At 43.9% G+C, this 12911-nt stretch overlaps 1 protein-coding gene across 7 annotated transcripts in view; it reads right to left on the bottom strand.

The window, feature by feature from the left end:
- The window catches only part of ARID1B (AT-rich interaction domain 1B), a 347057-nt gene extending 336333 nt beyond the window's left edge, over nt 1-10724 (bottom strand). For 6 of the 7 annotated variants that reach the window (XM_067293595.1, XM_013958989.2, XM_067293596.1 and 3 more), the window contains exon 1: nt 8590-10415. In XM_067293595.1, the coding sequence (XP_067149696.1) occupies nt 8590-10359 (1770 nt within the window). In that variant the 5' untranslated portion in view covers nt 10360-10415. Of the gene's footprint in view, nt 1-8589; nt 10416-10610 lie in introns of those variants that run through there. The other variant, XM_067293600.1, reaches the window with a different exon arrangement.
- Between the last annotated feature and the right edge of the window lie 2187 nt (nt 10725-12911).

The raw sequence follows: 12911 nt of genomic DNA, 5'->3' as shown, positions 1-12911 counted from the left end.
AAGTTAAATACAGCCTTAATTAATAACCTTATTTTTACATAGGGAAACTGAGGCTCCCAACAGTCAAACCAGCTAACTTCAGATCACGCAGCCAGGGGAGAGCTGTCCAGAATTCCTGAGGCAATCCTCTACTTAATACCATTTTTCTGAAGTCAAATAATTTACTTACTATGGCTGAATTCACTGCTTGGGTAAAAAAGCCACTATTCCATTTCAATCAATCTGTGAATTAAACTATGTCCACTCTGGGAATAGTACACATGACTACAAATATGTTTTAAAATAGCATTTCCTTTTGGGATTTTCTAAACCAATCTTCCTTCTTTATTCAGACCAAAAAAACATGCTTGGAATTCAGGTCCTTCTCTGAAAGCCAACTGTATCAGAGACTGTGCTACAACAAGAAAGCCCTATATGCTGCATAACGCAGATCAGTTCACGCTTTTAAGATGTAATCAAAACATGTCGTGGAACTAGTCTACCACGTGAAAAACTCACCAAGATACCTGTATCATAACAGCCATACTTGCAAAACCCCCCAGAGAGAGGCAGCTTACAAATTCTTTTATTTTGCCAGTGCAGATATACTACTATCCCAATGGTAGGCTAAATACAAACAGTTTTGCCAGAAAAGCTGTTAGTCAAGGATGCAATTTATTCCCCACTTCTAACTATACAGTTACAGCAACAAAACTTCATAGTGGATCTGGCCTTTGTTACACCATGGTCTTTAAAAAGCAATTAAATTCATTTGATAACTTAGTTACAAAACAGTCTTGATTCTACCAACACAGGTAAAAGTGTACTGTGTCACTCAACAGAAACCTTTGCTACAGATTTACTTTTTGGATAAGTAGAGACGTAAAATAAATTCCAAATAAATAAAGCCCTCAAGGAAAAAAAAAATCCTAGGTATAGTGGTTTTAGCATAATAGCTTAAAAGACTCTTTTAATAACACAATTATTAACACTACACCCTAAAAAAAACAGGTTTTACAATAAGAGTCTTTCCCATTTTCTTTTTTTAAGCAAACATACTGAAGAAAAGAAATAACAAACAAAAGTCTCACATAAATGTCATTTCAAAAAAACCCCCACCTTTTTTTTCCCTCCATCTCCTTAACAGACACCCCAGTGGTCAGAGAGAGACTGATGAGGGTAGGGGCAAGATCAGTGACACAGCCCTACAGTTAAAAAGCATCAGAGGGTCTATCACTCAGCTGAATGTCTTTATAAACAATTATCAGATTGCAAACCTAAATTCAGTATTATTTTTAAGTCTGAGCAGGCTAGAAAACAGGGGAGAAGACAGGGGACAGCGACGCGTTCTTAAAATACCATTTGCCAAGCTCAGGCGCAAAAGATTAACAAACCAGTAGTTCTCAAAATTGGAGAAAGAAAACTAACAAATAGATTACACGCTTCTGTACATGCTCAGGGTTCTTTTCCCGACATAGTTACCAAACCCACCATGACACAAATGCAAGAAGTAATACGAAAGCAGATCAAACAGCGATGGCTCTGTGCTGAAAGCGAGTCCTGAGACACCCTGAAGAACCTTGGAACTCAGTTTGATGCCAACAAATTAGCCAAAACCCATTCAGAAATTCAGCGGCCTCATACCTTGCTTTGGTAGTTAGTAAAGGAGTTAACATTTCCAGCGTACACTCATACCACCACTCTTTCAAACTGCACCTGCTGTAGACTTTCACAATGGTTTTAATAAATATATAAATGAAGTATTTTGATACTATCAACAGGATAATGATCTTGTGTTAGTTTTCTAAATAGCTGCAGATGCCTTCAGATGAAGAAAACCACCTACATAGAGAATACAAGGTTTGTTAAAACATACTTTATGCTTGCAGTAAGAACAATTCTCATGTGAAGAAAAACCTTAAAACATGACACAACAATTGTGATCTGTAAACAAAAAATCGTGTCTCCTCTAAAAGTTTAGAATTGAAGGAGGATAAAACTGATGCTCTCAATGTTACCCACTCTAAGAAATGAGACAGTTTAAGCAAAAACTAGATTCCTCAAGTTTTTCCATGGAGTCTGTCACTGGAGTCCCTCTTTAAAAAGGTAATGCGTACAGCCTGAGACAGAAAGATTCCTTAGTTAAGCTTCTCATCAACTTCCAGGTTAGAATATAGGTAACACCTCTTATAAAAAGCAGTTTTGCTTTGAAAAGCTGGTTATAAAGTAATTTTCTTGTGCTTTGTGTTCATCACGTCCCACTGATTTTTGCATTAAATTTGTTCAGTTTAGAAATGAAGACAATTTACGTCCCCATTAAAACAAGTAGACTTGGTGGCAGAGGATGTTTGCGCATTTATACCCCTCCTCCCCCCAGCATATACTAGAACTCTTTACCTCAAACTCATCAGAAGGAGAAGTTCAACAATACAAACTAAGTTCTTGGGCACTTGTTCCACTCGATTTTCCTTAGAGTGTGATTTCTATAAGAAATCCAATGGCTTTATACAGATGACAGTAAGGACATTATCATAAAACAGTACAAGGAATACTTGAATTTTAGATGGCAGTCCCTTTAGTTTAAGGTGACTATACTGACACAACAGGCACCCCCCTAGCTTCATCCAGTCACTTGCCTTTTCGATCGTCTGAAGAGACAAAGTACATGGATGCCTGTAAAGCTTTCATTCTCCCAGGACAAAATGCGTTCACCGTGATAAGACTGTATTCACTCAAAAGCTAATGTTTATGGCACTACGACTATACTTTTTTCTATGAGAACTCTAATTTGCAGTTGTGCCAAAGAGTGCCTGGCTTAACGAAGATATATGTTCGGTGCCTCAGTTTCCCCATCTGTACAATGGAAAGAATTGTATCTTATTCCAGCATAACCCACACTAGAATGATAGTAATCAAGTGTACTTGTACTGTTGTTATTGAAAAAGTACTGTTAGTTAAAAGTACTCTCATGAGAATTAGTCATCTACTGTCTACAAAATGCAATGTACACAAAGTACATAGATATTTTCAGATAAATTCATCCCCAATAGGTTTCCTCGACTGAAGTGGAACAGCATTGTGGATGGATATGTCCCTTTTAGAGCTAATATGTTCCTGGTGGATCACTAAATGCCACAGCCTCAGAACTGGAAATACAACAAATGAAATACTTTGGCCCACTTGCAACTCAAACACTGTGGCAATCTGCTAGCATATGAGAATTTGAGTGTAAAACTGAATATGAATATATAAGATTGGACAGTAAAAATATATCAGAGAAATTCAAAAGGTAACCTTATGCTCAGAATAGCAAAACATATATCAGAGGTACAGAAACCTGTAAGTTTTGTTTAAAAAATATATATATATTTAAATTAATTAATGGTAAAACTTCTTAAAATATATTTTACTCCAATATGGCTGGCTGTACAAGATTTTAACGTATTGAAGTTATTTGCTTCTCTCAGCCCTAAGCAATACAAGAACAACACTGCTCAATTCTACTTTTCTATTACTGGTTTTCAAAACAAATTTGAAAATCACTAAGGTATACTGTTAATTTAAGTTTAATTAAAGTCCTCATTCAATCCTACCAAAACACATATTTAGCACTATGTAAATAGCCCCAAAATTGAAAGAAAAAAAAAAGGTTTTTTTCCAAGTATCTTAATAATCACAATTCTGAAATATATTCTAGCAAGTTAGCCTACCACATACACATGCTGAATACACTACTGAAATTCTAAAGCCTTGAGCATGCATGCACAGTGAGCATGGCATCACTACTTTACATATCCACAGAGAATCTTTAAAGCCTCCTGATAAATGGCACATTTTTGAAAAAGTACCAAAATGTAACTTGCTAGGATGCAGGTACGGTCTTAAGAACAACTTAATAAATACATTACTGCCATTCTCATATCAGCAATGAGAGTTTCAGAATAGGTACGATCAAATATTTGAGGCACAAAAGAAAGAAAGAAAAAGATCTATTGATAGCTATTCAAACTTGTTTTCATTTTAAGAATTTCATCTAGTTTTAGCTAAGATACTATTTCAAAATGAGACAGAATCATCTAACAGACTACGCTTGGTAATTTCAAAAATTTTATGTTGTGCTTGTATCTAGAAAATTTAGCAAGAGATTTAATGCATTATTTTCCTCCCCACAGATTTGGATCAGAATGCCAAAAACACTAGTAATTGACTACTCAATCGTAAAATTCTTACATGTTGGAGGTGGTAATACAATAGATAGGTTTGCATCACTCTTTCTTTATTGCATCTTGTACACAGGGTCCTGCTGTTCAATGCGTAGGCATAAGCACTACTACAGAAACCAATAACTGAACACCAAACCACAAAGCGTCAAATATATAGTCGCAATATATATATAGATGCTACTAACTGAGAATATTGCTATTTGCTGCTTCTAAATAGAAGCTATGTGAATAGTAAACCGTTTATTTGAAAACGCACAGGGAAAAATATATTTTATTCTTCCATTGAGATATCAAGAATATATTCACCATACCTACTAACAGCTGTTTAATGGCCTTCAGACATAGGGCATGATTCTGCAGCCCTGCCTTAGCCAGAATCCCCAATAAACACAATCCATTCGGCATAAAAAGAGCTGCAGAATCAGGTACATTCTGAGTTTCTCTATTGTAAAACAAACGACTGGTAACACACGCGTGCGCGCATGCACACATTCAGAGCAGTTCAACAGATTTTTTTAACACTTGGTCAGTACCTTATGCTATATAACTATTCTTGAAAAGACACAAGTTCTCTCTGAGTGTAGGTATATGTATGTCTTACACATATGCACAAAGGAGAAAGATGCATGTGAAGCACACACATATGCAGTCTAATGTGTTAAGCTACTGCAGTGCAAAGCAAAACTGAAGAGTAAGAAAGCCTTATGACTTTAAATATTTCTACATTGCCAAGGAATTCATCAATAATCAAAATAACTGAATGACAAGATACTGTGCTAGTATCACAAAACTTCTTCACAAACAAATGAATCTATCAATATAAGCAATATCCATCTACTTTAAAAATGTGTTTCTTCAGAAACAAGAGGCCTCTTTTTTGAGCTCAGATCTCATTTCACAGGTAGATTAAATGAAATTGAAGCAAATTTTTCTTAATTTAATAGGCTGGACAAACACAGATTTCAGTTCAGAGTGGGACTCTATAGTCCCTTATATTACAAAAATTACCCATGATGAGACAAGAATTTCCTAAATAAGTATCTCAGGCGTTGTAGTCTACTGACAGTCCTTTTTTCAGTTCACAGCACAATAGTTTCTATAGGCTTAAGGTCCAATCATCATCTACTTTGCAAAGACACATGACAAGTGAGTATATTCTAATGTGTGTACACACATATATAGAGTATACACACAGATGATTATTAAAAAAAATTAAAAAGCCTTATATGTACAAATCCTGGACTGAATATTCCATTTTACTCTTTTAAAAAGCAACCAATTTCTTTACTTACTGATATAAAATACCTGGAGACTGACAGTTGAGGAATTAATAATAAAAAAAAAGTATAAAAATAAGGGTTTTCTGTAAACTTGTAAGAAGTTTGGGTTTTTTTAGTTAATGCAACACATTTTCTATGTTAAAAATTATTAATTTAAAATGTAAGGACATTTCTTTTACGCCTATGTACTTACTGGTTAGATGGAAAAATCATAGTATGAAGAAGACTGATATATGACTTGCCTTTATTATAATTATTTGGAGGGTGGGAGGTGGGGGGGGAGGGGAAGAACAGTGCCCTTGCCAGACTACTCTTTATAAGCTGCATCCTATTTCTTATGGTACCAAAAAAGAAAAGATTTCTAACTGTGAAAGAGCACATAAACCCATAAATATAAAGAAGTACTTCTAAGGGTCATACCGAGGACATAATGAATTTACTCTCACTCCAATAAAAATAAAATACTTTAAACAATTTCTGCCATGAAGAAATAGCTCTCTGAAGTAACATGTACTATATCTATCCTACTGGCTTTTCCCCTAGCTTTTTAAGCTGTAGATTCCGAACTACCTGTGTTTAAAAGCAAGCAGACAATGCAAATATTTTTAAATTAATTATGAAAGGTTATGCATATGAAGCTTCATTACCTTATGGTTCCCAGTGACCCTTCTACTAGTGCAAATTAAAAAAGGTAAAAATTAACATTAATGAAAAATCTTTTTTCCCTAGAAGAAATAAAACCGAAAGGGAATAAAAACTAAAACAGGAGCGATCTGCTGAAAGTACAGCCAGCCTATCCAGCATTTCTATTTTTTTTTTTTAAGATTAATGCATTATTCACAGTATCAACCAATGTTTTCTCCATGTTTTGCTCATTAATGAATATACTTTATAGAAGGATCCAGCTGTCCGACAACCCCAAAAGTAGACACCTGTATTTGTTTCTGCTAGTCCTCATTGTTAAAAGCTATTAAAAGATTTAACAGTTCTTAACAGAAAGATCTTGTTGAAGGGAAAAGAAATCCATAAAATTCTAATGCACTACCCCATTTAGCACAATTCACTCTCCTACAGAGAATTCAAGCATAATCTCACACTTGTATGGAAAAACAATGAGATCAACAACTCCTGATGCTTCTTTAAGCAATCCAACCACAATTCAAATGAAAAAGCACATTTTTTCCCAAATATCTGGATTCACTGCAGGGACAGAGCAAATAAAAGCACTGACAGAATGACTGCTTTTTCCCCCTTCTTTGTATAATACATGGCATTTTCTCATATACGGTACGCTACATACAAACAAGATTTTTTTAAAGAGGCATACACAGGTCAGATATCAAACTCTTGCAAATATAATGAAATTACTATTAGGATTAAATTTGCTTTTAGGAAAAAATCTGATTTCTTGTATAGTATCTGTATGCTGTAATACTACAAAATATTTTCGGAGGCATAAAGATTCCATAAAGACTACTTGAAATTCTGAATCCTCGTTCAAGCATTATTAGAAGACACTTTCCTATCACGTCCAATTAGCATAAAATTAAAGCACGCAAAATCTAAAAAAAAAAAAAAGCCCAGAAAAACACGCCATCTAACAAAATTGAATTCAAAAAAAAAAAGAGAGAGATAGAAAGAGAGCGAGCGAGCTGCCATTGGCTTTTCACTACAGTGGTCACCAACATATTTTCTGCTGATGCACACGCAACCTCCCCTACACGAGCGCGGCGGCTCATCCCTTGAGCCTCTCTCTCCTAAGCACGCTTAACCTTGCGTCTGCGAGCGCGACTGCTTGGTTATTATTTGTGGCAGGAATTTTTGTGACTGTGCGGCTCAGCACTTGTATTTACATCAGCAGCGCGAAGTGCCCAATGGTGAGAGAGGAGCCAATCAGATGGCAGATTAGATGTCAACTCGGAGGCAGCTGTCTGGAGACTGTTGCAGCCAGTTTACCTCCACAATTCAAATTCCAAACCTTGCAGCGGAGACGGAGCCGCTCCTGCGGCGCGGGCTTCTCGCGGGCGGCGCTGAGCCGCGCGCCGCCTCCGCAGCGCGCCGCGCGACCTCGGCGCCGGCGGGCAGGCGAGCCGCGGGGCGCGGGGCGAGCCGGCCCTGCCCTGCCCTGCCCTGCCCTGATTGCCTATCGATCTAGTGACCTGCCGGGCTTAGCCCGGCGGGGGGACGCGCGCCCTAGCCTCGCCACGCTGCGACCTCGCAGTGCCCGCGCCCGTTTACTCGCACGAAGGACTTTTGCGGTCTTTCCGCCGCGCACGGATTTTCGCGTGTATTGAGGAGAAAAACACAGTTATTTGTGCACACATTCACTTTGAGCACCTCACGTACTTCTGCTGGCGTGCAATTCTCGTAGAGACTACCGGACTAACGCACCAGAACAGAGCATTTAACGCACCTCGATGCGTATTACACGAACCCTTACGACTACAGCGCACACACACACACTCTTCCAACAGAAAAAGGAACCCGGCTGTTTTTAGTGGATTTCAATGCGGTAACTCCATCATTGACAAACTAATTTGCTAAAAGCATGCAACGGAGCAACTCATCCTGTTTAAGAAAAAAAAAAAAAAGTAAAAAAAAAAAAAAGAGCCCTGCTGGAAGATAATGAATATTATTCTCCAAGAACCCACTGGGTCTGACACTAGTTACCAAATCCCTCCTCGTCCCAAGCCGCTTTTCCCCTGGGCCCTGCGCCTCTGCATCGCTATTTCAAAGTGGAGGGAAAAATTATTAATCGGGGTTTCGGAACAACCTAATTTTCGGCAGCGAAACCAGCACTGCGATGCCTCCAGCCTCATCGGGGCCGCGTATTGTGCGCCACTCACCCTCGCTACGGAGGCTGCGAGTCGCTGAACTGGCCCAGAGGAAAAAAAAGGAAAGAAAGAAAGAAAGAAAGAGAGAGGAAACAGGAAAGAAAGAAAGAAAGAAAGAAAGAAAGAAAGAAAGAAAGAAAGAAAGAAAGAAAGAAAGAAAGAAAGAAAGAAAGAAAAGAAAGAAAAGAAAGAAAGAAAGAGGGGGGTATAAAGAGACTCAGCCGCGGAGGGGAGGGGAGCGGCGCGGGGCGCGGCGGTCCCGCGCGGGGTTACCTGGCTCCGGCTGATGGCCTGCCCGGTGCTGCCGGGGCTCATGGCCGGGTGGCTCCTTTGTTGCGCCGCTGCCCAGGCCGGGCTCGCGCCTCCGTACTGCGAGCCCATGTCCTTGCCCATGCCCATGCCCGCCGCTGCCTGCTGGCTTCCCGGCGCGGCCGCCGCTGCCTGGGGCTGCGGCGGCGGCGGGGCGCTGGGGCTGCTGTAGTCGGGGTAGCTGCTGGCGTAGCTCCGCATCATGGGGCTGGGGGACGTGAGCAGCTGGTTCAGGGTAGGGGTGGCCCCGGACGGGTGCTGGTTCTGCCCGGAAAATCGCTGGAAGCCGCCGGCCGCCGCCGCCGCGCCAGCAGCCGCCTTGCCGAGGCCGGCCCCGCCGCCGGGGCCCATCATCATGCCGCCGCCCGGCTGCCGCGGCGAGCTCAGCACGCCGTAGCCCGCCGAGGAGCCCCCGTAGCCGCCGCCGCCTGCCCCGGCAGCGGCCGCCGCCGCCGCCACGGCTCCCGCGCCGCCGCCCGCGCCGCCGCCGCCGGGGCCCCGGCCGTAGCCCGGGTAGTGGTTGTACTGGCTGTTGGGGTAACCTTCGTGGGAGTTTTGCAGGGGGTCCATGCTGTTGGGGGCCGCCGTGGGGTGCATTATCCCCATCCCGGGGCTTTGTTGTCCGCCATGTTGATCAAAGCAAGGCCCGGCGCGGCTCGCCGCGGCGCTGCCGGCAGCGGCGGGGGCAGCGTTGCCATAATAGCTATTGAACTCCGAGACACCCACCGCGGAGGGGCCGCCGCCGCCTCCCCCGCTCCCGCCGCCGCCGCCGAGGCCGCCGCCGCTCCCAGCGCTCTGGGGCGGCTGCTGGGGCTGCTGCTGTCCGCCTAGGGGTCCCAAGCCGGCGTGATCGTAGCGGCTGCCGATGGGCTCGCCCATTTTGCCGGGCATCTCCTCCTCGTCGGCGCCTTTATTCAGCATTTGCTGCGGCTGCTGCGGGGGCTCGGCCTTAGTGCCCAAAACACTGTCTTTTCCTCCATGTTGCTGCTGCTCCATGTCTGCACTGGGCTGAGCAGCGCCGCCACCGCCACCGCCGTTGTTGTTGCTGCCGCCGCTGCCGCCGCCGCCGCCGCCGCCGAGGCTGCTGTTGTTATTCTGCATGGGATGGTGCTGAGGCGGCGGCTGCTGCGGCGGCGGCGGCGGCTGGAATTGATTTAGCTGCTGCTGTAGTGCATGGTGGTGGTGGTGCGGGTGGTGGGCATGGTGGTGGTGGGCATGGTGATGCGGGTGGTGGGCATGGTGGTGGTGGGGCGGCGCGGCGGGGTGATCGCCTCCGACGCCTTTCAGTTTGTGGTTGGGGAGCAGCCCCGTCTCCATGGCCGAGCCCGGGTTGGAGGAGGAGGAGGAGGAGGAGGAAGAAGACGAAGAAGAAGAAGATAACGCCGAGGAGCTTCCACCTTCCTTCAGAGCCGGCTCCGAGGAGGAGCGGCCGCCGCCGCTGGCGTTGTTGTTGTTGTTACTGGTGGCAGCGGCAGAAGTTGCGTTATTGGCCATGTTCAGCGGCTCGCTGTGGTGGTGGAGGAGATGGTGATCTACATTATTCAGGCTGCTGCCGCCGGTGGGAGTCCCGTCTCCGACCCCCAGCATGGGGCCCGGCCCGGGAGCCCCCGCGGCGGCAGCGGCGGCCCCCCCCGGGCCCCGCTCCGGGCCCAGGCTGCCCGGCAGGCTCGGGGCTTTGCCCTTGCTGTTGTTCGCACCCGCCGGAGCCGCTGCGATTTGCGCGGCCATGATCATTGCAACATGGCAAGTCCGGAGAAATTAGTAGTAATAATAATTAAAAAAAAAAAAAACTACCCTCAAAAAAGGGGGGGGAGTGGATGGGGTGGAGGAAGGGAGAGGAGAGGGGCAAAAAGAGAAACGGCTGGGGGAAAGAGACTTAACTGAGCCAACAGTATCCCCTGCGGATCACTCCACACACACAAAAATTACAGAAATTTCCCTCCCCGAGTCCGTGATTGAGATTAGAAATGGTAAGAATGCCTTACGGTCTGTGCCTGTTCCTGCTGTGTGATTTCATGTTGAAAGTTTTTTTGTTCAGGTTTAAATGAAACTTTTTTTTTTTCTTTTCCTCTCTAACCCGGATATGGGTAAATACACGTCTGACTGAGCCTATCTGGCCCAGCATGGCATGAGCGAGAGAGCGAGCGAGCTCCAGCAACCATCGCCCCCTCCACGCCGAGCGCTCCCGCGCACTCGCAAAACGCGGACTGGACTTCGCCCGGCTCCCGCTCCCGCTCCCCGCCGCGGCCCGGCGGCGGCACGCGCGGGCGGGCGCGGGGCGCGGGGGACGGGGCGGGGGGCGGCCGGCGGGAGCGCGGCGCGGCCCCCTGCGCGCCCCTGGTTTGTTTTTTATTTCTAGCCATTTCTGCGCGCAGCGCGGGCCGGAGCCGGGCGCCGGCTCTGGGATCAAGTTCCGCGAGGAGGCAATAAAATATTAAACTGCTGTCGGGGGGGCGGCGGCGGGGCGGGGGGCTCCGGCCCGAGGGGGCCGCGCTGAGGCGCCGAGCGGCCCGGCCCGGCGGGGCCCCCCGGGGGCGCTGCCCGGCGTCGGGCCGGGCCGGGCCGGGCGGGCCGCTGCCTCGCCGGGCAGGCGGGGGGCAACCCGCACGCCGCCGGTGCCCAGATTGACTGAGCCGAATAAATGGAAATAAATCGGTCAAACTTTGCAAGACTGTAGTCCTCTGCCCTTGAGTCCAGGATGTAACGCTCAAACGCGTTTTCATTTTACGCGGATGACAGGAGAATGTGTGTTGTTTCATGGAAAAATAGGATACCTCCCCCCGCCCCGGAGGACTGATGCTTTGTGTGCGGAGGGTTATAAAATTTAACCTAAAATTCTGTGGCAGTAGCATCTTTGCAGTTGTCCACATTGTCCAGCCGTCTCCAAATTCTAATGGTCATTAGCACTGATGATGCTTTTATATTTAGGGCTGTTTTCAGTATGTTCTGTGTACTTATTTGCAGATCAACAGGAGCTGATCAAGGAGTGAGACATTTTCAGTCTCATAACCGTTTCCCCAAACAATATAATTTCTAGTATGCACAAGGCACTCATGAAAATGTAGTAATACAAAATACATAAAGTAACTTTTGCTCCAAATGGCAAGCTGTTGCTGATGACTTTTTTTGTACTGTCTTTCAGAATGTTTTGGAGGGTTTTTTATAACTATCTTAATAAAAACAGTAACTTACTATTAGAAAAGATAGTAGTCGTACACTACATTCAACTAATAAAAGCAGTTGGAAGATCAAATATTCTGCTATAAACATAGCAAACTGGGGCGTTAATGAACGTTTTCAATATAGCAAGGGTCTGAAATATGCTGTTTTAAATGAATAGTCCTATGCACTCTGTTAGAGATGACCATGCTTTCAAATTTTAAAATAGATAAATAGGAAATTCAATAATAATGATATAGAAGGATACAGCATATCAAGAAAGATGCTGTCATGAGTAGGTAGGCTTTTTTTATACCCACTGTGAAAACATTAAAGAGCAGAAGCTTCGTGCTCTAATGTTGAATTACATGCAAAGATTATTGATAAATGTATGAACAGTGTGATTCCAGTGTCTATTAATTTTAGTTCTGTCTGAAAAAGTCAGCAATACTCTGATTTCCATTACAGAGCTGTTTTTTTAAAGTCTCACTGTTCATCAAGTACATCTTGATAATACTTCTATTACAGTTATATTTTTCTCCTTTTTCTCTTTTGGTACTCTGTGCAAGTGTGAAAATGTTATATGGCTAGTAGAAACAGAGTGGGGAAAAAAAATGGTGAGTAATTCTAGTGGGGGGAATCAGGTGCATACCCAAGGGTCATTACAGTCTGTAACAACAACAAATTGCAATTCCATGCAAACTGCTAGAAAGGGGTATATCATCTTTGTAGGAGAGAGAATAACAGAACTGTAAGATGAATTCATGCCAAATCATTCATCAGCTTTTGCCAAGAGAATACTACATCTTTGTTAGTGAGCCTTTTTGACATTTTCTCCTGGATTTTCTTCTTTTTTATATTCAAACACACACTAATTATACACATTAAACCACAAAAGTTGATTTTCTGAAGTCTTTCATATGCAAATATAAATATAGATGTCTACTTGTGAGTATTTATTTACACGTGTACTTTAAAATAAAATATAAAATCAATTACACATTTATACTTTAAGATATTTATATCCAAGCGAAAAAATATATATTTAAAATATGATAAGATGTATTGACGGTGCCTCAGTTGAGGATTGCAATACTTCCTGACATACTCCACAACTCTTTCTGATC

This window comes from Apteryx mantelli, chromosome 3 (genome assembly GCF_036417845.1).
Source record: "Apteryx mantelli isolate bAptMan1 chromosome 3, bAptMan1.hap1, whole genome shotgun sequence".
NCBI lineage: Eukaryota > Metazoa > Chordata > Aves > Apterygiformes > Apterygidae > Apteryx > Apteryx mantelli.
Note: the sequence above shows the minus strand (reverse complement) of the source record. Positions and strands in the feature narration are given on the sequence as shown.